This window comes from Myotis brandtii, unplaced genomic scaffold (genome assembly GCF_000412655.1).
Source record: "Myotis brandtii unplaced genomic scaffold, ASM41265v1 scaffold79, whole genome shotgun sequence".
NCBI lineage: Eukaryota > Metazoa > Chordata > Mammalia > Chiroptera > Vespertilionidae > Myotis > Myotis brandtii.
The window spans coordinates 1,237,757-1,259,507 of NW_005371173.1; the positions used below are offsets into that span (position 1 = coordinate 1,237,757).

General features: G+C 53.3%; 1 protein-coding gene across 11 annotated transcripts in view; it reads right to left on the minus strand.

Moving 5' to 3' along the window:
* Positions 1–11,812: 11,812 nt before the first annotated feature.
* The window catches only part of TNS1 (tensin 1), a 131,438-nt gene continuing 121,499 nt past the window's right edge, over positions 11,813–21,751 (minus strand). For all 11 annotated transcript variants that reach the window (XM_014531039.1, XM_014531036.1, XM_014531037.1 and 8 more), the window contains 5 exons: positions 21,224–21,295; positions 20,835–21,003; positions 20,081–20,149; positions 19,607–19,639; positions 11,813–16,368 (listed from right to left, as the gene is read on the minus strand). In XM_014531039.1, the coding sequence (XP_014386525.1) occupies positions 16,224–16,368; positions 19,607–19,639; positions 20,081–20,149; positions 20,835–21,003; positions 21,224–21,295 (488 nt within the window). In that variant the 3' untranslated portion in view covers positions 11,813–16,223. The remainder of the gene's footprint in view (positions 16,369–19,606; positions 19,640–20,080; positions 20,150–20,834; positions 21,004–21,223; positions 21,296–21,751) is intronic.

The window sequence follows — 21,751 nt, forward strand, 5'->3', positions numbered from 1 at the left end:
CTGGAAAAGGCAAAACTAAAAAAACAGAAAGCCGAGTGCCAGAGGTGACAGGTACCAGAGGTGACAGAAGAGGACTGACTATAAAAGAGAACTTTGGGGATGATGGAAAATATTATATCTTTTTATGCTGAAAATTCGTAGACCTGTAGACCTGAAATGGAGAATTTTACTACATGTAAATTATATACCGACAAACCTTATTTTTTAAAAAGACATAAAGAAATGCCTGCCATTACACATACTCCAGGAGAGCTAAAATTTAAGAAACTGCCAGTATTAAGTGAAGATGGAGAGCAATGGGAATTCTTTTACATAATTGGTAAAAGTGTAGATTTCTATAAGAATATTGGAAAATTATTTGACAACGCCAACCGCAGTTGAACATAAGCATACTCCATGCCCCAGTCATTCCACTACTAGGTCTATACACCCCCCTACACTCCCCCCCCCAAAAAGTTTTAAGAACACCAAGAGACATGTACAAAAAATGTTTGTGGAGCTTTATTCACAACAGCCACAAACTGGAAACACTACCATATAAGTGATAATTCATTTAACTCGGCACATTTATACATTGGTGTTTTGTGCACTTAGCTGAATGTATTTTATGCTTTTCTATCCTTTATGAAAACATACTCCCTAGCACAGTATGCAAGGCCCTTTATGCTCGGCCCCGCCCACCTCCACAGCCTAATCTCTGGCTTACAGCCCCTGCCCCAGACGTACTCATCCGGCTGGACCATAGCCTCTCACCCTCCACGCCTTTGCACACGCTGTTCCACTGCCTGGATATTCTTTCACGCGTCTCACTTTATACTCCATATCTGCATGGAAATCTTCACCTTGCACTTTAGAACCCAAGTCAGAGATTACTTCCTCCCAAAAGCCTTCTTTGAATTCTCAGTTCACAAACCTTTCCCCACCAAGGCTTACCTTCTGTTTTAACTTCTCATAACACCCTATGCTTTAGGTCAGGTTTTATCAACTCAGCACTGTTGACACTTTGAGCTGAATAATTCTTGTTGTGAGGAACTGCTGTGTGTGTTCTGGGATGTTCTTAGCATTCTTGGCCTAGGTGTAGCCCTAGACCAGGGGTCCTCAAACTTTTTAAACAGGGGGCCAGTTCACTGTCCCTCAGACCATTGGAGGGCCGGACTATAGTTTAAAAAAAAAAACTATGAACAAATTCCTATGCACACTGCACACATCTTATTTTGAAGTAAAAAAACAAAACGGGAACAAATACAATATTTGTATTTGCATGTGGCCCGCGGGCCGTAGTTTGAGGACCCCTGCCCTAGACCCACTAGATGCCAGGAGCATCTTCCCCTCAGTTGTGACAAATGTCACCCACGCAAGCAGAACCACCCCTCCCCCACCATGGGGGAGAGCCACCACTCTCTAGGGCAGCGGTTCTCAACCTGTGGGTCGCGACCCCTTTGGGGGTCGAACGACCCTTTCACAGGGGTCGCCTAAGACCATCGGAAAACACATATATAGTTACATATTGTTTTTGTGATTAATCACTATGCTTTAATTATGTTCAATTTGTAACAATGAAATTGGGGGTCACCACAACATGAGGAACTGTATTAAAGGATCGCGGCATTAGGAAGGTTGAGAACCACTGCTCTAGGGCTTTGGAGGATCAATAAATAACATTATCTCTCCACTACTGAGTTCAGAAACAATTGAGATATTGATCAAAAGTCAGAAGATGAATATCAAAACATTAGTGATAATGCCGGTTAGAGAATGTGACGTTAGATCTGTGGCCTCAGGAACCTGCTCCTATATCGCTGCAGAGAGGAGCAGTGCTGAGCACCCACAGGCCCCTGCACAGGACGGGCCCCTGCACCTGGCAGGGAGCAGACTGGAATGCAAACATCCTGAGAGCCTGCTGGCTCCCCGGGGGCAGAGAGCAAGCACGGGGCGCTGGACTGCTAAGTCCATTCCTCCTCCCAGACTCCCAACCCGATGAGACTCTCCCCCTGGCCTGAAAAAGACTGAGGGTGAGGAGAGAGGCCCAGGTATTGCTCAGAAACCCTTCCAGGGAGAGATGGCTGTGCCCCTAACCCTGTTCCTCCACCCTGGAGATGAATGCGTGGTTGCCACCTGGTCTCTCAACTGTGTCCAGCATAGAACGTGGAGGGTATGGGCCAGCTCCGACTCATCTCTGCATCCTCAGTGGGTAGCCCGGAGCCTGGCTCATGCTAGGAGCTCAGTGCACGTCCTTTTGTTCTAGTCCCCGCCACTGCGGCTACTGCCTTAGAGCCCCAGAGTACCGCGGAGCAAACCACACTCTCAGCACTACATCTTGAAGCTGCTGCTGTCTCCCTGCACCCTGCTCCTGCTCCTCACTCAGGAGGGAGCCTGACACCTAGGAGGAGCTCCAAAGTGTTTCATCAACTGGGACTTGTGGCTCTTTGGGGCGCTTCCTCTGATCTTCCGGCCTCGGCTTTGCAGTACCGCCATGGCCACAAGAGGGCGACATCCTCTTTCTGATGCCTTACAGCCTCCATCCTGAAAACCAGCCCCTGTCCCAGGACCTGGACTGAGGTAGGAAGGTGGCAGGACTCTCCTTCCGCTGTCTTTTAAAGTGTGAGGGGATTCTGGCCCGGGTGACTGGCCTCCCTGGTCACAGCTGGATGTTTGACTGACACAGACTCTAAACCGAGCCTCTCTGTGGCTTCTTCCCTCTTCCCAACATTCCCTTGAGATTGGTTCTCTCCTATTGAGCCCAGGAGCATCCCAGCCCCACCCTCCCACCCCCAATTCAGGGGAAGTAACCCCTCCCTCAAGTGCTGTCTTGGAGCTCTCCCAGCTCCACTCTGAGCAGGAGGCCCCCCATATTGACCCTCATGCTTCCCACCACCACCCCCTCTTCAAGGGAGTCGTCACTGCCCCCTGTGGTCCTGCGCCCTGTGTCACCTGTGTCCAGGCCCTGGATTCTTCCTTAATGCATCATGGAGACTGTGCCCAGGCTTGTCAGCCTCTTGATGCCTATTCTAGAATGTCCTATCACTGGATCTTTGGACCAGCCAGGCTCAAAGAGGTCAAGTGACCTGGGAAAGCCCCTTCCCTTCTCTGAGCTCAGCCACCTTGCTTTCTAAGGGCCTGGTGAGATGAGGTGGTCCCAGAGCTCAAGAGCCCTGACTCTCCTCTCTGAGTCCTGTGCCTACAACCTCTCATCTTCTCCCCTCTGGTCTCACAGGACTTCTCTTTCTCAGGACCTGCCCTCAGCAGGTTCATGCCTCCACCCCATCCACACCTTTCTAAATAAGCACAGTCTTAAAAGCAGAGAGATGGGGGGTCAAACCCTTTTGCCAGCTCTTATGAGCTGAATTGTCACCTTCTCTGAGCCTTGGTTTGCTTCTCTGTGAAATGAGGATGATAACGACCAGGTCATTGAGTTTATTGTAAATAAAATCCTTTGCATCTGACACAGGCCTGGCACATCATAGTCAATAAATGTTCCTTCCCTCCCGATAACCCACACAAGCAGCGGACTAGACATTCTACATATATAATCACTAATGTTCACATAACTTTGTCAGGAAGTCATTACTATCCCATTTTACAGACAAGGAAACTGAGGCATCAAGAGGTCAGATAACTGGCCTGGGGTCATGAAGCCCAGATTGGAAGGCCTTGAAGGCTACTCCTCCCCCACCATGTGCTCATGCTTTTTGTGCAGGTGAAAGGAGAATGTTTTCCTGTCTTTGTTTTCCAGCTGGTTTACCAGTGCTTTGGTCCTGCCCCTTCAGAGTCACCCACCATCGCTGCTCTTCAGGGAAAGGAGGCCTATTCACTTGTTTATTTTTGTTTCCAATCAGATGCTCTTTCGTAAAGACCAGGGAGCAGTTTGGTAACATCAGAGGAATGAGAGTCCTCAAGAGAAACATGGATGTTCATTCTCACTCACTTCCTAGGGAACGCTGACTTACAAGAAGAGGGAAGTAAACTAACCAGGCCCAGGGAGGACAGATGCCAGCATGCCTGGTTCTCAGACCCAGATCCCCAGGACGGGAAGCAGCTGCTTCCCATCTCAGTGGGAGCTGGGAGGTCCGAGCGTGTGCTCAAATGGAAGGGTAAGCAGAACAGACCTTCCAGGAGCGGGGCCTTTCCAAAGGGCAGTTGGGACTGTAAGAGAGACACTCGCCTGCCCTGCCAACTGGGCAGAGAGGGTGGACAGCAGGCCCGCTGCTAGGGGTGGGCAGGTTGGCCTTGCCGACCAGGGAGTAAGAACATGGAATAGGTCATACGGGGCTGCGAAAAGGCACCCAGAAACATCATCTGTCCGAGGGGCCCGTGCTAAAGAAGGGGACACGGAGGGGTTGAGAGGGGGATTTTTTTAGCCAGCCGCCACTGTGCTCAAGTATCCTGGCTGCTTGTCCAGTGCCCCTTCCACTGAGCCACACCTTGGGCCCAGGGCCTCCCCGGCTCCTGCCACCACTGGCTACCTGCAGGTCAGTAAGGCTCTGGACCAGCTCCAATCCATAGGCGGGGTGATTGATGATGGGAAGAGAGGCCTCCAGGTCCCCTGGAGCTCTTAATAAACAGTCTGCCTCTAAGTGCCAGTTACTCTCTGATTCCAGCTCACTATTAACCGTGTCTCTCAGCCAGCTGCCACTATGACCTCTTCCAGGAGGCACAGGAGTGACTGCAGTGCCCCCTGATGACCGCTGGAGGGAGCCATAGGCCCGTGCCTGCACTGGGAAGCCATCCGCCTGCCCTAAGGCTGGAGTGGAAAACCACAGATCACAGAATCCCTCTGTCTGGATTTCCAAAATCCTCCCTGAGCTCTCCCCGCACCCACCACCCCACGCCTAGGCCTCTCCTGTTCTCCAAGGTCCCTGGGAAGGGAGGCTCCCCGGTCTCCATCCATCCTCCACGAAGGACCACTGTCATCAACAGCCTGTCAACAGGTGACTCTGGTGGGTGGGGACTGGGAAGCTGCCGGGGAGACAGAAAAAGAGCAGTGATGGGAAGTGAGGGCACAACAAATGGGAAAGGAAGAGGGAAAGAGCAGCTGGTTAGGGAAGGTGGAGGCGCTACACAGTGAGACGGGGAACTGCCTCCTCGGCTTCCCCTGCAGGTCCCAAACACCCACCTGTCTGATGAGGGACAGACACCCTCCCCAGGTGCCCAGTCCCTGCCTGCCTGTGTACCCGCCAGCCAATCCCAGATTTGGGTTATCAGAGGCTGGGCATGAGCTCTGGAGCAGGAAGTGGAGGGAGGAAGTGGGTGAGAGGCGGTAACGTAACACCCGGCACACAAAGGCTCAGGCTGCGTCTCACCTAGAGGAAGTGGGTGAGAGGCGGTAACGTAACACCCAACACCCGGCACACAAAGGCTCAGGCTGCGTCTCACCTGGATTTCACCTCCTTATCTCAGTGGGGTAGAGTTCCCTGGCTTTAGTCCTCTGAAGGAGTGTCATTCAGAGGCGGCTTCTCCCTCCCAGCTGACACCTGCCGATACCCCGCAGGGACGATCAGGGTTCCGTGTCACACAGCTCCATCTGAGAGGCCACCCCAAGGGGGCTTCCGGTTTCCAGGACAAATCTATTTTCCTGGTCTCTGCCTTCCCCATCCCTGGTTCACGTGCGGAAACCTAGGCCAATGTGACCCCCTGACAACAGAGGGCAGAGCTCAGGGAAAGAAGTTGGGGTGGGCAGCAGGCGGGGTTTTAAAGAGCTGTCCACAGGTGCTGTGTCTGCACTTCCTGCTCACACATCAAGTCACCAACTCTACAAACATTTCAGCCAGACACTGTGCTGAGCCACTTCCTCACCCCCCACTCCCACCTCACTATCATTCCTTCCCCAGAGGAAAACACCAGGATGACCTCCTCTTGGTCAAATCCCATGACTTTCTCCCAGAGCTCATTCGACTGGATTCTAAGGGGGTGGCTGGACTGTTGACCAGCCTTTTCCTCCTTCTGGAAGATGTCGCTCAGTTGCCTGCTAAAACAGCAATCCTTCCAGGTTCTCCTTCCTTTCTGAGAACTCTGTCTCCTTTCAGCACCCTCTTCCTCTCCTCTTCTCCTCCCCTCCTCCCCACACATGGATGTGCCCCTGGTCCCTTGACCCTCCTCACTCCACGATGCCTTCAGGCCACGATGAATCTGAATCCACAAAAACACAATTTTTCTGACTCCACTTACGTTCTGCATCACATAAGCCTCTCCACTGAAGTAGTGAGAAACCTGAAGTTGTGCCCAATACTTGGAGCTTCAGTGGTGCCAAGGCGTTGAGGCAGGCCCATCTGGACCTCAAGTCTTCTGTCCCCAGAGGTCACCTCTGACATGTCCATCATCTGGTCTGCGTGGCCCTGTGAGTCAGGCTATTCTCTCTGCAGTTTCTGGGCCACACGTGGAATACAGGGACCTCTGCCTTGCCCCTGTCCCTGTCCTCTGTGCTGAGACACAGGCCCACCCTTCTCCCGTGTCTCATCACCTCTATGGAGATAATGTTGAGAAGCCCATGCAGCCAGCCACCTTGGACACAGACCCTTTCTCTTCTCCTTTCTCCAGTCCAGGGAGGACCTTGGATGGTCCTGACTTGAATCGGCTACTCGCCCCTGGACCAGACTGCCATATAATGGGGAGGAAGTGGTCAGGTACCTCAACACACAGACACAGCCACTGGGGACCATGCTTGTAAGTCATGTCCTTCCCATGAAAAAGGGCAACCACTGGGCTGTGCAACTATTATAGCTCCTGAACCTCATCTCCAGCCCCGACCCTTCGCTTCTAATAGCCAAGTGAACATTTCCACCCAGAAGTCCCATATCTGCTTCCCTCAACACGTCCAACTCCGACGTGTTGCTCAACCCAAGGTTTCTCAGCTCAGCGTGTTGCCCATGTGCAAACAGTCCTCCCCAACTCTTCTCCTCCCATCACCCCTGTGTCTAATCGATGACTGAGCTTTTCCAGACCTACTGCGGAGCACCCTCTGAGTGTAGCCCCAGAAAGCAGCACGGTGCAGGCCTCACCTCCTGCTTCTGGAGCCACAGAGGGGTTCTCCATCCTGCTGGCGTTGGAGTGTGAATCAGAAACTAACAGTTACTCACCGTGCTCACTCTCCTCTGCTTCGTCTAGCAACAAGTCCCCAGAAGTATGGTTGAACTCATGGCTGAAGAGCACAGAAGTAACATTTTCCAGCGGCCAGTTGAGGCCATGTGATGGTTTTGGCCATTGCAATCTGAGCAGATATAATGTATACCACAATGCAAACCATGTACTGTGTCCTGAAAGAGAAGAGCTTGCCTTCCCTTCCTCTTTCTGGCTTTCTGTGGACTGGAATGCAGTTTCGATGGCAGGAGCTAGTGCAACCATAATGAACCACATATTGAGGATGGCAGAGCATCAAAACTAAGGCACCCAGGGTTCCTGAACAACTTTATGGGAAGAGCTGTAATACAAGCTGAAGCCTTTACTCGACAGAGAAGGAAACTTCTATCACATTTAAATGTTTGATAATTTGGGATCTCTGTTATGGAAGATGAACTAGTATCCTAAACAATAGAGAGCTAAAGCGATCTTTAGCCCATTTCTGTAGCATTTTCCAGCTATGAGATCTTGGGTAAATTAATCTTTCTAAGCTTTCGTTTCCTTAGTTAGTTGTATGTCTATTTCTCAGGGTCATTTTAGAAATAGATAAATGAGATCACAATAAAACACTTAATACAACATCTAACATATACTTGGAGTTCAGTGGGTACTGAAACACAGCCCAGCTATCTTTGCAAAATGCCAGCATGATCCCATGGCCCCTCGATTAAGAACCTTCAAACACTTCCCCTTCCCTCACAACAAACACTAACCCTCTCGCATGACCCAGGAAGCCCTCTCTCCCATCCACCCTCTCTGCCTCAACCTCCCCCACCCCGGCGTCCTTTGGCTACACTGACCTTGTTACCTCGCTCCTTCCACAAACATTGATGGGGCGGCCTCCCACATACCAGACACTGTGCTGGGGCTCTAGATGCAGACCTAGGTCCTTGCTCTCAGGGACTATCGTCTAGTGAGGGAGGGGAAAAAAGATCAAATAAACAAGATATGTAGCTAATATTTACTGTTTGCCAGGTGCTGCCCCAAGCCATTTCTACAGGTATAGACTCTCGCTTCCTACAAGAACCTGAGTTGGGTGCCACGGTTACCATCCACATTTACAAGATGTGGAAACAGAAGCAGAGCCATCAAGCAACGTGCCCAAGGTCACACAGCTAGTAAGATGGAGCCAAAACCTCAACCCAGGCGACCTGACACCTCAGCCTGTGCGCTTAACCACTACTCCTCCTGGCCTTCAAACGAAGGTCAGGTTGCAACTGTCACACCTGCCACCCAGGGGAGGCACATAGGGTCAGACACACCCTGCTCCTCCTGCCCCTGGACCTTGACACATGCTGTTTTCTCAGCCTGAAACACCTCTTCTCCCTCCTCTGCCTAATTCACTTCTGTCCACCCTTGGAACCCTGGCGTTTGGGAAGTGTCACTCCTTAAGGGACACCTTGCTCCTCCCCCACAAGGCCCCCTAGATCCATTAACAAATTCTTGCTGCATGGCTTTCCCCCGGGCACTTATCCCATCATAGTTCCGTACTTGCTGATTCTTTATATGTCTTCCCCACTCTCCCTCCCCCACTGCCATTAGACCTGGGTGCTGCGAGGGACACGAACACCCCACTATTGCTCAGTGCACATAGTGGGTGCTCAATATATATCTGGTGAATTAACTGACTGACTGGTTGACTTACCTCAAGGTAGCCCCGAGGGCTCCACCAGCTCGAAAGCTCTATGGCTGTGAGGCTTTCTCCGTGTCTGCCGGGTGGTCTCCTGCCTTCCTCAAGGGCCTCTGCCCCATGTGGCCCCTGCTCCTAATGTCCCCAACCAGCCCAAGTTCCCGGAAGGAGGGGCCGTGGTGCTGCCAGGTCAATGCAGGATATGGGCCTGGGGGAGGGCAGGGGGCTGGCGACCTCACAGACGCCCCCTAGTTTCCCAGGACCCGATCCAGGAATGAGAGATTTCCCAAGTCTGGCCCGGGAGTCAGGGAGTGGAGCAGAGGCTCGGAGGAGGGCCCAGACCCCGGACATCCTGTCTCGATGGCCAGAGATGATCTCTAAACCCCATAAAAGCTGGAGCCGTGGAGGCGGCAGTACCATCATCCCCACGCGCTGTGGTCTGGACTCAGGAGCCAGCGAGATCAATATCACTCGGGAGGCTTTCAGTTCCAAGTTCTCTCTGCTGCCAAGTCTCCCCAGAGGCCCAGAGGCCCAAGGAAATGGTGCGGAGGAGGCAGGAGGCAAAGGAAAGGAAAGGAAGTGCATATTCCTTGAGGGCCTGCAGCCCAGCAGTAGACCCAGGGCCGTGCTGCGTTTTCTCCATCCTCACACCAGCCCTCCGGGGGAGGCGTTATCCCATTTTACAGATGAGAACACTGGGGCCCAGAGAGAGAGAGAAAGCTCTCCCGAGGTTCCAGCAGAGTCAGAACCAAACCCAGCTCTCCCAAGGTCCCAGCAGAGTCAGAACCAAACCCAGCCCTGCCTGGTTCTGAGGCCAGCGCTCTCCCAGGCAGGGCCCAGCCACACCTGCACTCTGGGCTTGGCCGGGAAAAGGGGGATCTCTGAGGCTGTGCCTGCGGCCACACCCAGGATGGAGGCTAGGGAGGGTATTCCGCAGGCCTTCTCCCAGACACCTGCAGGGACGGGGAGCTCACCCCTCTCAAAGCATCCCTTTCTGTTACCAGCAGCTCCTCTTGCTCTGACCTCCCTGCAGCCCTCACCTGATTGGCAGGTCTGGGGGGGAGGGCAGGGCAGGGGCTCTGCCTTCCTAATAAACTCCCTGGTGATGCCACACAGACAAATGGAAAGGTCCCTTGGGTCTCCTGTGCAATATGGGGTGTCAGGACTGCTCCCTTCCCTAACCTCAAGCCCTCTGCTGCAGCCCCAGACATCTCCCCTCCTCGGGGCCCCACCCTGCCTCACTGCTTAGTCCCCTCAAAGCCAGGCTAGATCAGCCTAGCTCCCAGGCCATAGCCTGTCTGTCTCATCTCTCTCTCAGGCCTGCACCAGGCCCAGCCACAGTATCCACATCACTCCACAGCTGGGGAGCATCCGAGGGTGACCTCCCCATCACACACTAGGAGCCCTGTCCACTCCCTGGAAGGCAGCCCCACTGCCCTGCGCCCTGATGATCCTGTCTGAGTTTAGTCTCCTGCCCGCCCCTCACGCATCATCAGTCTTTCCTTCCCTTCTGAAGCGAACCCTGAGAGCCCAGGAGGAGGCGAGAGCTAGCCAGCTTGCCTGGGGTCACAGCCTGGCTCTGCCGCTCACTCACCAGCTTTGTGGTACTGAGCAATCTCTGAGCCTCTTTGAACCCCCTTTCTTCCTCTGTAAAATGAGGACAAGGACAGCCCTTATCTCACCGGGTTTGTGTGCATGAGAAAACACACATGCTCAGCGAGGTCTGCCAATGCCAGCTGTCGCCAGTAGTGACAAGCACCAGCTGTGCCCATTAGAAGCAGTGTGACCTCTCACAGCCTCAGTTTCCTTATCTGTCACTTGGGTCTAATGCCACCTGCCTCACAGGTGCATTGGGAAGATGAGACCTGACAATGGCTAGCACATAGTAGGTCTGGAATACACAGTCCTCCTCCACCACGGGCAGCGGCCGGGCTTCTTTGTCTTTGTATATCCCTCACAGGAGTTCTCTGAGGACAGACTGAGGGCCCAGGGGGCCCAGGGATGCTTTTAGGGGTTGTGTGAGGTCAAAACTACTTCCTTAGTAATACTAAGCTCTCGTCTTTTTCACTCCGAGAGGTACGTGTGTGGTATCACAACAAAGGGAACCCAGGAGCCAGTAGAAGAACCCGCTGCCTTCTGAGAAGCCAGGCGTGAGAGAGCTTTGGAAAACGAAAAACAGTGTTACTCTTTACCCCAATCTTTTTTGTTTTAGATAACATCACTTTTCATAAAATTTCTATTTATGTTCAGATGTCGTCAGTTGAATATTGCTATGGAAGGGAATTGGTAGACATTTTTTAAATGTTCTCAGTTTTCATTTAGAGCATGGTAAGTATAGAAAGGTAGGACCCATATGGACAAAAGCTCTTTGGGGTCCTCAATGATTTTTTAGTGTAAAACTGAGACCAAACAGTGGGAGAAGCTGCCCTGTGCTCACTGTGCTGGCCCACAGTGGTCTCGGCACCCATGTGCTCGAATCAGCCCCGAGCCACCTCCCAGCTGCACTGTCAGCTCGATGGGCAGCTGGAGCTGCCACGTGAGCATGTGCGATCTCCCAGGGCACCCTGCCCTGCGCTGGGCATGCCTCGGTAGGTACCACCCCAAACTTGCTGAATGGCAAAAACTTCACCCAGGACCACCGGGATGGAACTTGCCTACGAATTGAGCCGAGTCAGAGCCGAGGGATGGAGACACATTCCTGGTTCCACTGTTTGAGCCCCTGGGTCCAGCGGTGCTTGCTTCTTGGTCACAGGGGCCAATACATTCCTTTTTTATTTTCGTAAGCCAATTTGAGTTGAGTTTCTCTTCCAGCAGAAAGGGTCCAGATGAAAACTCAGTCATCAGAACCAAGGCCTGGAGGTGGGAAGCGGCTGGGAGGACCAGGGGAGTGGTCCGTCCGGTGGAGGCAGCCCTGGAGCCACAGCCAGAGCGTCGGGGATGGCTGGGAGGACCAGGGGAGTGGTCCAATGGAGGCAGCCCTGGAGCCACAGCCAGAGCGTCGGGGAGGCCGTGTTTTGCCCACCAGAGACCTGGCAGACCCCTTTCCAAACAACACAGCTAGACAACAGCCCAGGTTTTCTTTCACTTTATCATTTATAAAGCCATACAATGGATCGCAAAGAAACAAAGCCGCCGACAGGAGCAGGCAGCCTCGGTGTACAACACATTCATGTCCAGGGTAAGTAGCATATCAGGGTTTATACAAGGCGGCCGAGGCTATAGGCACAATGATACAAAATAGAAAGTATATTTCCATCTATATAAATACACAGTCAGGGCACGGGAGGAGGGCGGGTTATTCTGGTTTTCCTGCAGAGGGAAGGCCTGGAAGGCAGGGGAGGTGGGGAGCGGGGGTGAGGAACTCCTTACATTTGTTTTGAATGACACATCAGAGGGAGGGGAGAAACAGGGAGACGCATGCAGACACTGATGTGCTCTGAGCACACACACACACAAACCCAACACGGACACAGGAGAGTCTCAACTGCTTAACACTGATTAGAAACCCAACTTGGGACATCCCTCTACAACTGCCTCACCGCTGGGACGAGCCAGGCGTGGGAAATAAGCACAGGTCCTCCAACATTTGGGTCATCTGAGGACCGCAGAGCCCACCCCATCACCAACGCTGAGATTCCACCCGTAAGGGCCCTACAGGCCTCGCCTCCTGATTCCTTGCGCCTGATGATACTGAACTTGACATCCTCCTATTGCCCACCTCCTCCAACCCAACCCTGAAGATCCCTAGAGAGATGCGCAAACTACTCACACACATACACCCGCACCTGCACGCACGAGCACACACGTCCTGTGTTACCACTGCCAGGGGACTCTGGTCTCGAGATTCCGGGGCCTGGCCCTGAGTGAAGAGTGGCTCCAGGGCCCGGCCTCTGACCTCTCCAAGGACCCCGAGTGTGGGGAGACGCAGGGGCAGAGGCTGCCCTCGGACTCGGGCATTGGCCCCCTTGATCTCCCCAGCTTCTGAAGCTGGGAACAAAGGGAGGAGACCCCGGGGCAGGGTGGCGGTGCACATCAGGGCATAGGTGTTGTCCCACCTGTGAGGAGTCTGCCCATCTCTGCTCATGCCCATCTGAGGGAGGAGAACGCCCCCTCATCTCCCTCCTGGGAGCCCCTTCCTGGAAGGGCCACACTCGTTCAGCCAGCTGCCTCCTCTTCTGGTGGCACAGCCACCAAGCCCATCACCCTGTCCTGCCAGCTTCTGACACACCCAGGGACTCCCCAAAGCCCAGTGTGGGAGGGATCCTGGCCGTCCACGAGCTCGGAGCGGCTGCAGGAAAGGCTGCCATGAGGACCAGGTCAAGGCCTTTCCCAAACCCGGGACAAACACTGGCTAGACAAGGGAGCCAGAACACATGACCTCAGGGGAGGGGATGCCAGTCACCTTGGAGGCTGATCAAACAGCTCACTTCCTCCCTATTTCCCCCCTGGGGTCTGCTCTCCATTGTTCCCATTCCCGGTCCTCCCCTCTCCTTCCACCTGGGAAGAGCCACGTGGAGGCACTGGGCCTGCCTCCCTGCCTCAGAGGCCTGGCTGGACGACAGCCAGAAGCAGGCGGGGCCTGGGCCTGGGCTGAGCCCGCCTGGGGCCCTGTGGCTGAGTCACACGCTGACCATGCCTCTCCCGGACCCGCCCCACCCCACGTCCCAGCCTACTTTCAAGACCAGACAGCACTCTCCTGGCTGACAAACGGGTTCAACACTAAACAACAGCAAATATGTTGAGGGAGGGGGAGGAGAGAAAAGGATAAACATTTACACGATAATAACAATAATTATTAAAAGTGCTTTCTTTTAAAGGACATCTTTGGCAAGAATATACTGCAGTGCTGCGGTGTGTGTGTGTGTGTGTGTGTGTGTGTGTGTGTGTGCACTTGTGCGCATGGGTGCACGGGCCCAACCTGTGAGACGGGAGGACTACAGTGTCTTCCCAGCCAGTGTCTGACCCAAAGCGGGGACCTCGTGGAGACTGAGGTGCCTTCCCCATTCCTCTGGAAAAGCCAAACTCTAGGAAACCAGCTCCCTCCAGAGTGACCCAGAGAGGGAGAGAATCAGCTCCCCAGCACCCCTAGGTCCTGCTTGTGGGGTCACCCTTAGCTCAGGCCCGAGGTGGGCTGCGGTGGGCGGTGGGCAAGCATGTGAGAAGGCTGACCCTGGGCCCGGGTCTGCCCGATGGTCTAACCCTCCGCTGGCCTCAGGGTGGAGAGGACGTCCAGACTAGGAGGAGTGTCCCGGACTGTCCAGTGGGAGGTTAGATATTGACAAAGGAAGGGGTGGAATCTCTCCTATGGAAGAGAGAGGGGGAGGTGGGGAAGGGGGAGAGGGAACCTCAGGATCTGGCTTGAATGCCTCAGAAGGAAGAGCACTTTGGAAGAACCTTAGTCACCAAGCACAAGGTTTCAATCTTTGGGAAGCGGGGGGCTGCTCCCCGTCTTCGTTAGACACTCTCCTTTCTAACTCCCTGAAACAGTATGTCCACACAGATACAGCTTCTTGGAGGAGAAAAAATACAAAAGACGCACACACTCCCCATGCCCACCACACTCACCCATGTCCCCCGCTGGCTCACACACCCGCTCCAGCCCTGGTGAGGGGGCTCCTCTCGGGACCTAATGGCCAAGGCCTAGGCTTGCCAGAAAAGAGGGGGCCAAAGGAGATGGAACACGTGCACCCCTCCCTGCTGAGCCCCCGACAAAGTCTAGGGAAGGCCAAGGCCAGGGCAAGGAGACCCCTGATTGCTCCAAGGATAAAGGCCCCTACATTTCAGGCTTCCCTTATATATAGAAAGAGGGATGGGAATTGGTTTTTGCCCAGGGAGGCAATAAAGCAATATGGGAAAACAATAAATACCTCTTGTCAATTTACCTATTCTTTTTTTAACCTTTTCTTATATTTTATTAGCTTACAGATTCTGTCAGTATGTCTCACATATATATTATATATATTTATATATCAGTACAATGCCTCTCTCCAAGGGACCCCTGGAGGCTCAAGAAGCCCCTCGAGAATGGAGTCCTGGTGACTTTTCCATTCCAGCTGAGAGTACTTGGGTGGAGGTCGGGGGGTTCCCAATTGCCCAGGCGGACTCTAGGCCCTCTGCTCCTGGGCAGCTTGTTTCTGCTGGGGAAACCAAGGCAGAAGTGGGAACAGCAAGGCTTTGGTATTGTAAATAGGCCATGTGGTATATAGGCAGCAGCCCAGAGCTCTGCTGAGTCACCTGGACAGCCCAGCAGAAGTCAGGCCCCAAACCCCGGCAGAGGGGAGGACAGGACCCCAGGCATCCCCTGGGCCTTGCTGAGCAGGGCTCTTGGAAGCAGGTTCCCCAGGATGAGCCCAACAGGAGGACCCTGCAGGACAGAACAGAGCTGGGCAGATCAGAAGGCTCAATCCCCAGCACCCAAGAAGACATCATGCAGATAAGCCGGTCTGAGATAAGGCTGGTGTGGTCTTGGCAGCCAAGAATGGGCTGAGGGCTGAGAGCTGGGGGGAGTGGCCTGCCCACCTTGCCACACAACTCGGGGAAGATGCCTGGAGGTCAAAGCCACTGTGGCTGATGGGTCTCTTCCCCGAGGCTATGGAAATGCACGTCTCCATCTCCTCCAACCAATGGTCCCGCCACTCCTGCCGGGGTCTTTGCCAAGGAGAAGGCGCTGGCGGCACGCGGGGCCACTAGAGCGCAGGTGCGGGGGGGACCAAGTCAGAGCCTGTTACCCATATTCCTGGGTGCTCCTGGGGAAGAAGGCTGGCGTCCCCTCCCTGATGCTGGGTCACCCCAACTCTGACCTCTGGACAGTATGCACATGTGTGCAAATGTGGAACATGGACAAGTACACCTGTTTATAAATTCTAGCTGAGAGTCGAATATAAATCTGAGTGTGAGGGTGTGGGAGCAGATATATACACAACCCTACATACATTCCCACACAAACTGTACATCAGAGGCAGAGCAGAGAGGCCTTAGGTACCTCGGGTCTGAGATACTTTCAAAGCAAAAGTTCTGCCACGTGACGTCCCATGCTGGCTCCTTTTGGTTTGACAATGTACCCTAGAGGGGGCCAGAAAAAGATTCTCTTGACTTGATTTCTCCTTGCAAAGCAGTTGGGCTATGGAGACACTTTTCCATTTCCCCCCAAAATATGGGTCCCCAAGGAGGCCAGCTCTGCCTCCTGTGAGGGTGAGAGGGAGTTAGGTGGACCTGCTTCGTTTTGGAGACTTTGGGGGTTGCGCAGTAGCCATCTACCCAAGGGAATCCGAGTTATCCTCCTCCATCCTTTTCTTTCTTTCTCTCCCTCTCTCCCCCGCCCCTCCTCAATTCACTTCCCTCTCCCCATGTCACACTTTCTTCTCTCCTTCTCCAAAATTGGTCCAAAGTCCTCCTTCTGGATTCAGAGATGGTCAGGATTCATGGGTCCCCTCCCCACATGCCCCATCCCCACTGCCCTGGCCCGGGGCATGGGGTGAGTTCATCTCTTCTGGCCGGCACTCAGCATGACCTTGGAGACGAAGTTGACAATGGCGGAGGCAGGCTGGTTGGGATCAAGCTCAGCGAAGAGGTGGCAGGCGTTGTCCGTGGTGCTGCCCTGCTTCCGGGCCACAAAGCCGAAGAGCCTGCAGGGGCAAGAGAGGGGTGACAGGTGTGTGGGGAGGGCAGGAGGGGCCAGGCCTTGGAGAGGTGCCCAAGTGAGCAAGCTTATCTTCAGGCTGACCTCTCCCCGCATCTGTCCACATCTCCTGAGCACAGGGATTGGGGTGGGGGAGACCAAAAGAGAACCCTCTCTCTCTTCCACTGACAAGACAGTCAAGTGACAAGAAATGACAGTGGCACTGGTTTCAGGGGAGGCACAGAAATTCCCCTTTTGCGGTGGGGTGGAGGAGGAGTAGGGAGGAGGAGCTGCAGGCAAGTGACAAGACTGGACAGAGAGGTGGAAACGAGACCAAAAATAAAACGGGGACATTCCTAGCTGAGCTTCTCTCAGTCCATCTCAGCCCCGCCCCTACCCAACTGTTCTTACACACCACACAAATGCAAATGAATAAAATGCCGCCTGCCTGTCAAAGGGCTGGGCCTCCTCAGACACCTGGAGACAGTCAGGGAGACAAAAGGACAAGGGTCACGACCCTCCCCCCCACCACACACGCATTTCTCTTGGGCTCCGGAGAATGGGAGGAGGGGGAGAGAGACCCCACACCTGTTCCCCCAACCCCCACTCCCTGCACCAAGGCTGGAGTTGAGCTGGCATTCTCTCTGCAAAACAGAGTTAAAAATATGAGAGCAGAGAACAGAATGTGAGCTCAGGTCCCCTCCTAGCCAGCATGTTGCTAATTAGAGTGAGATGGGGCAATCGGGACAGCTGGGGATTCCGATGGAAACCCCTCTCCCTGGGGCTGGACCACAACAGCCAAAATTAGAAAAGTTAGGTCGGGCTTGCAGCCGTGCACATGCATGTGTGTACACACCCTGGGCTTCCTACAGCTGTTTCAGGGCCTGGGAATCACTGAGCCAGAGGTCTGGGGCAATGGTCTAAGTAGTGGAAAAGCCTGGGGCCACGACCAACCCCTGAATCCCCTTTCCAGGCTTGCTGGGCTCCTTGGTGCAGTGGAGGGCCCTCAGGGCACCAGGGGGGAGAGGCTCTGAGCTGTGGGCATGAAGGCACACCAACCCTGGCGGCCAGGTTCTGCCATGGTGGAGAGTCTGCCAACCTCATAGCCTCAACACCACCGGCCTCCCTCCCTTGATGTTTACGTCAGCTCCAAGGCTCCCAGGGCCAGCTCAACAATAGCCAATTCCTTTCTCTGCTTAGGGAAGTGGGTCCAGGCAAGAAACCTCAACCCCAAGGGCATGGAGGAGCACTTACAAGGACCTGAGAGTTAGACCTTCCTTACTTCAGGGCCTCAGGCATCCGTGTGCCTCACCCTAGTCCAGTGGTCGGCAAACTGCGGCTCGCAAGCCACATGCGGCTCTTTGGCCCCTTGAGTGTGGCTCTTCCACAAAATACCGACTTCTACGCATGGGCCACAAAGTTTCAATCGCACTGTACATGTGCGCCCGGAAGAGCCACACTCAAGGGGCCAAAGAGCCGCATGTGGCTCGCGAGCCACAGTTTGCCGACCACTGCCCTAGTCCCATCCCCAGCCGGCTCCCTGAGCCAGTGGCCGGCCAGCAAGGCCAGGCCAGCAGGAAGCTCAGTGCAAAACCAGCTCCTGAATGAGGAGAATGAGTTACAGGCCTGGGACCAGCCCACTCCTGTCCCTGACCCGTCTGCCCACACAGAGCCCAGTGGTCAGTGAGCAGGAGCTTCCTCAAATACAAAGCTCTGGCCTCCTGGTTGGTGGCAGGGACATGGAGACCTGAATGACCCCTGTGAGCCCAGGAGAAGGCTGAGGCAAGTGTGGGGCAAGCTTTGAGATGGCTGGACCCCTGGGTCCTCCTTCCGCTGGGCTGCTAATTCTTCCTGTGACCTGGGGCACACTGAGGTCCCCTTCATCCCACACAGCCCCGCTGCTGATCATGCTAACTAACTGTGGGTCAGTTCCATCCCTTCTTGACCGAGGTGGCCTCACTGCGACTCCTCCTCACTCTCCTCCTGCTGCCTCATCCATCCTCTCATTTCTTCATTAGACAAATATTCACCAGCCCTTCGCATGCGACAGACAACCCTGCCCTCGGGAAGCTTGCACTCTGGTGGCCATGCCTCCCTGTCCCCTCGAAATGGTCTCTGTCCCACCCCCACACCCATTACTACCTATTCCAATTGTGCCTGTCTTTTAAGACCCATTTTTTTTAATGTTAAGTTCTTCCCCCAAACCACCCTGAATCTCCCCCTGCCTAGAATCTATCCCATGCACTCTCCTCGGTGACCTCCACAGACACGATGAGCTGCACCCTGTTGGCATGTTGCATACAGCAGCGGTTTTAATTTTTTAACGGAGAAACTTTTCTTTTTCTAAAACAATCTTATATGAAGTCCAAATATAGAAAAATGACACAGTGTTTATGGCTATAAATGTATCAATCCAACAGCACACCATTACAAATTCAATCAGTAGAAACGTGAGCCCATGTTTGCATGAGCCCAGCAGAGTAAAGTGTGGAATTACAGATCATAATGGCAATCTGTGTCAGCTTCAGTAGCCAGGTTATTCCCACACTTTGCCTGGGTTTTGTGATATAGAGAAAACCCTGACTCACACTGATACATAACTGCACATTATAAGAAGGTTTTTCCTCCCCTCTTAAGAGCTCAGTTACAACCTGAGGATTGTAGGGTTCCGTGGAACACAGTTTGAAAACCACTACAGCATGTTAACGTTTATACATGTGTCCTATCCACTGTGCCAATGGCGGGCCTCTTGGAGTCAGAGTCAGCCTTCTGGTCAGTCTAAATCCTCCCAGGGCCAAGTTCCTCTGAGGCACTTAGGAAATGTTGAATGGATGGAGGCATCAACCAAAAAGTCCCAGGGTCATCCCAGAATTCAGACCTTCTGGGCTCCCATGTTCTGATGAAGTCTAGCCCAGCCAAACAGAAGTCCACCCAAAGAGTAGAATGGGAATCAAGGAGGCCAGGGTTGGGGAAGAAAAGATCATTTAAACAACCCTGCCCTACTGTCATCGCCTCATTAAACTCTGGGCTTCCTGTCCAATTCCTCAGATCCCTACTGGCCTAGTCCTGGGAGAGGGAAGGTGACAAGACTGGAGGCAGAAGGCAAAAGACCTGGCTTCCTGGTCCAAAGCTGAGTGACCCTCACTGCCCTTTGCCTCCAACTAGTCCTGGATTCTCAACCTGCCCCTGCTCTCTCCACCCCCAAAGAGACCAGCCAGCCAGGATGGGGGAGAAGTCATACTTACTTAGCAGGGGCACCTCCCTCCGTCTTCATCCACCTGTGGAGAGAAAGATGGTATAGCCGTAATCCACTACACCTTCTCCCCGGAGCTCAACCCCATGCATGCCAGACCTTTTGGGGGAAGGCAGAGGAGCCCCGCTATGGGTTGGGGGTCATTCAGAAAAAGAGAACTGTGGCCTGTCTCTCAAGGGCTCTCTCCCCGGTGTGGAGAGGAGAAGCAGATTCAGGGTCAGGGACAAGACAGAGGGGGCAAAAGTGGGTATTTGAGTCCCTGGAAGGGTCTCCAAATTTGTTGTGGGAAAAACTCAGAAAGATGCCCAGCACAATTACTTTCACTCTCATAGACACAGGCAGATCTTCAAGCTGAACCAAAAATGCACACATGCACACATATGTTCACCTGCACACACATGTGCTCACACAGAGACTTCAATGTTCTAGAGCTGGCTGCGGGGGAAGGTGTCTACATGAGACTCACTTTCTCTCCTGTGGATCCAGGTCACAGAAGGTGACGGTGTTGAGAGGGTAGTGTCGTCTGAAGAAGAGCCTGTGGTACAGACATCAGATAGACAAAGAGTGAGTGTTGAAGTGACAGGTCAGGCCACCTTCCCATCATCTGTGGCTGCTGTAGGTCAACACAGCCTCTCCCTTATGACCAAGATAACCTGGGCTGCTCACACTGGGGACATAAGCAATGCATGGAGACAGACAGATATGTCAGAGAAACATCTCTCAAATGCTACAGGTTAGGAAAAGGAGAAAGAAACTGGCATTGAGGGAATGAGAAATGGGGGTACCTTGGAGGAGGAAGGATAGGAGTGGGGGGACATGTTAGAGAGAGCATGAGAGGAAGGGCTCTGCTCTAGAAAGCAGGTATTTTTGTCAGTTGCATTTGAAGCTGTATACCCAATGCAGGCATATTTGTAGAAAGATGGAAAATGGGTGGATAGATAGGAAGATAGATGGAGGCATAAATGAGTGAAGGAATAAATGGAGGAGTATAGACGGGGAATGAATAGATGCAGAGATGGATGGATCAACTGGTGAGTGGGTGAGCAAGGGGATGGATGGATGGATGGATGGATGGACGGACGGGGGGCCAGATAGACAGAGGATGGATGGGAGATAGATGTGTACAAGGCATGAGTCAATTGGTAAGTGGGTGGGTAAATGGAAGGATAGATGGGTCACAGGAGGAGAGCCTAACACAGAAGTGGGCAGAAGAGTCTTACTTTCTCTGGTTGTCAGTCAGTGTAATTCCCTGGGCAGACACTTTGAAGTGAACGATGGTGGCAGCTGGCGTGGGGTCAGCAGCCAGTGTCTCAGAAGTGGCTTTGGAGATGGCCTGTGGCCCAGTGAGCGACTCCATGTCCACAGAGTTGACGAAGAGCACGTTGCAGGCTGGAAGAAACCCACCCAAGGAGACGTCATGGGGGCTGGAGTGGATGGGGATGACCCCCAGGTCCTCTCTTCAGGCCAATCTCAAGCCAAGGCACCTGAGCCCAGAAATGTGGTGTGCACACCCAGAGACATTTGGGTCTGGGAGTGATGTCCAGCCTGCACCTGCAGGAGGGGACAGGGCAGAAAGGAGGAAAGGCCTGGGCAGGGTCTGGCCACTCACCTGCTCCTTGCTTTAGCAGGTCGGTGGTTGAGTTGGCAGGGCCCGAGCTATCTTTCGAGTCATCTGTGGGATCTGAGACAAAGATTTCATTCAGCCAGTAATTAAAATTCTAGACCTGGAAAGGCTCTCCAGTCTGGATGGGCCTACGGTGAGCTCTACAAATGCTTTGTGCAATGGATACTGCTTTTCATATCAGACACTGGCAGCCGGTACATGCGTGTCCAGTTGGAATGGTCAATAACTGCTCGCTGGTTGAGAGGTCTAGATTCCAACAGAGCTGGGTTGAGACTCTCAGCCCAGGACCTGATAAGTATCTATAAAGTGGAAATGATGGTGATAGAAGTGTTTCAGTGGGTTTTTTAAATGCTCCATGTACAGTGTTAGCCCAGTGCTAGGCATAAAGCATGACTTCAAGTGGCAGTTGGTGGTGGTGTTCTTTTGTATTGATGTCTGTGTAGATCGATAAATGCCCTCACTCATTAAACACTTAAATAGCACAATTATAATTTCAATATTAAAAAGCATCAA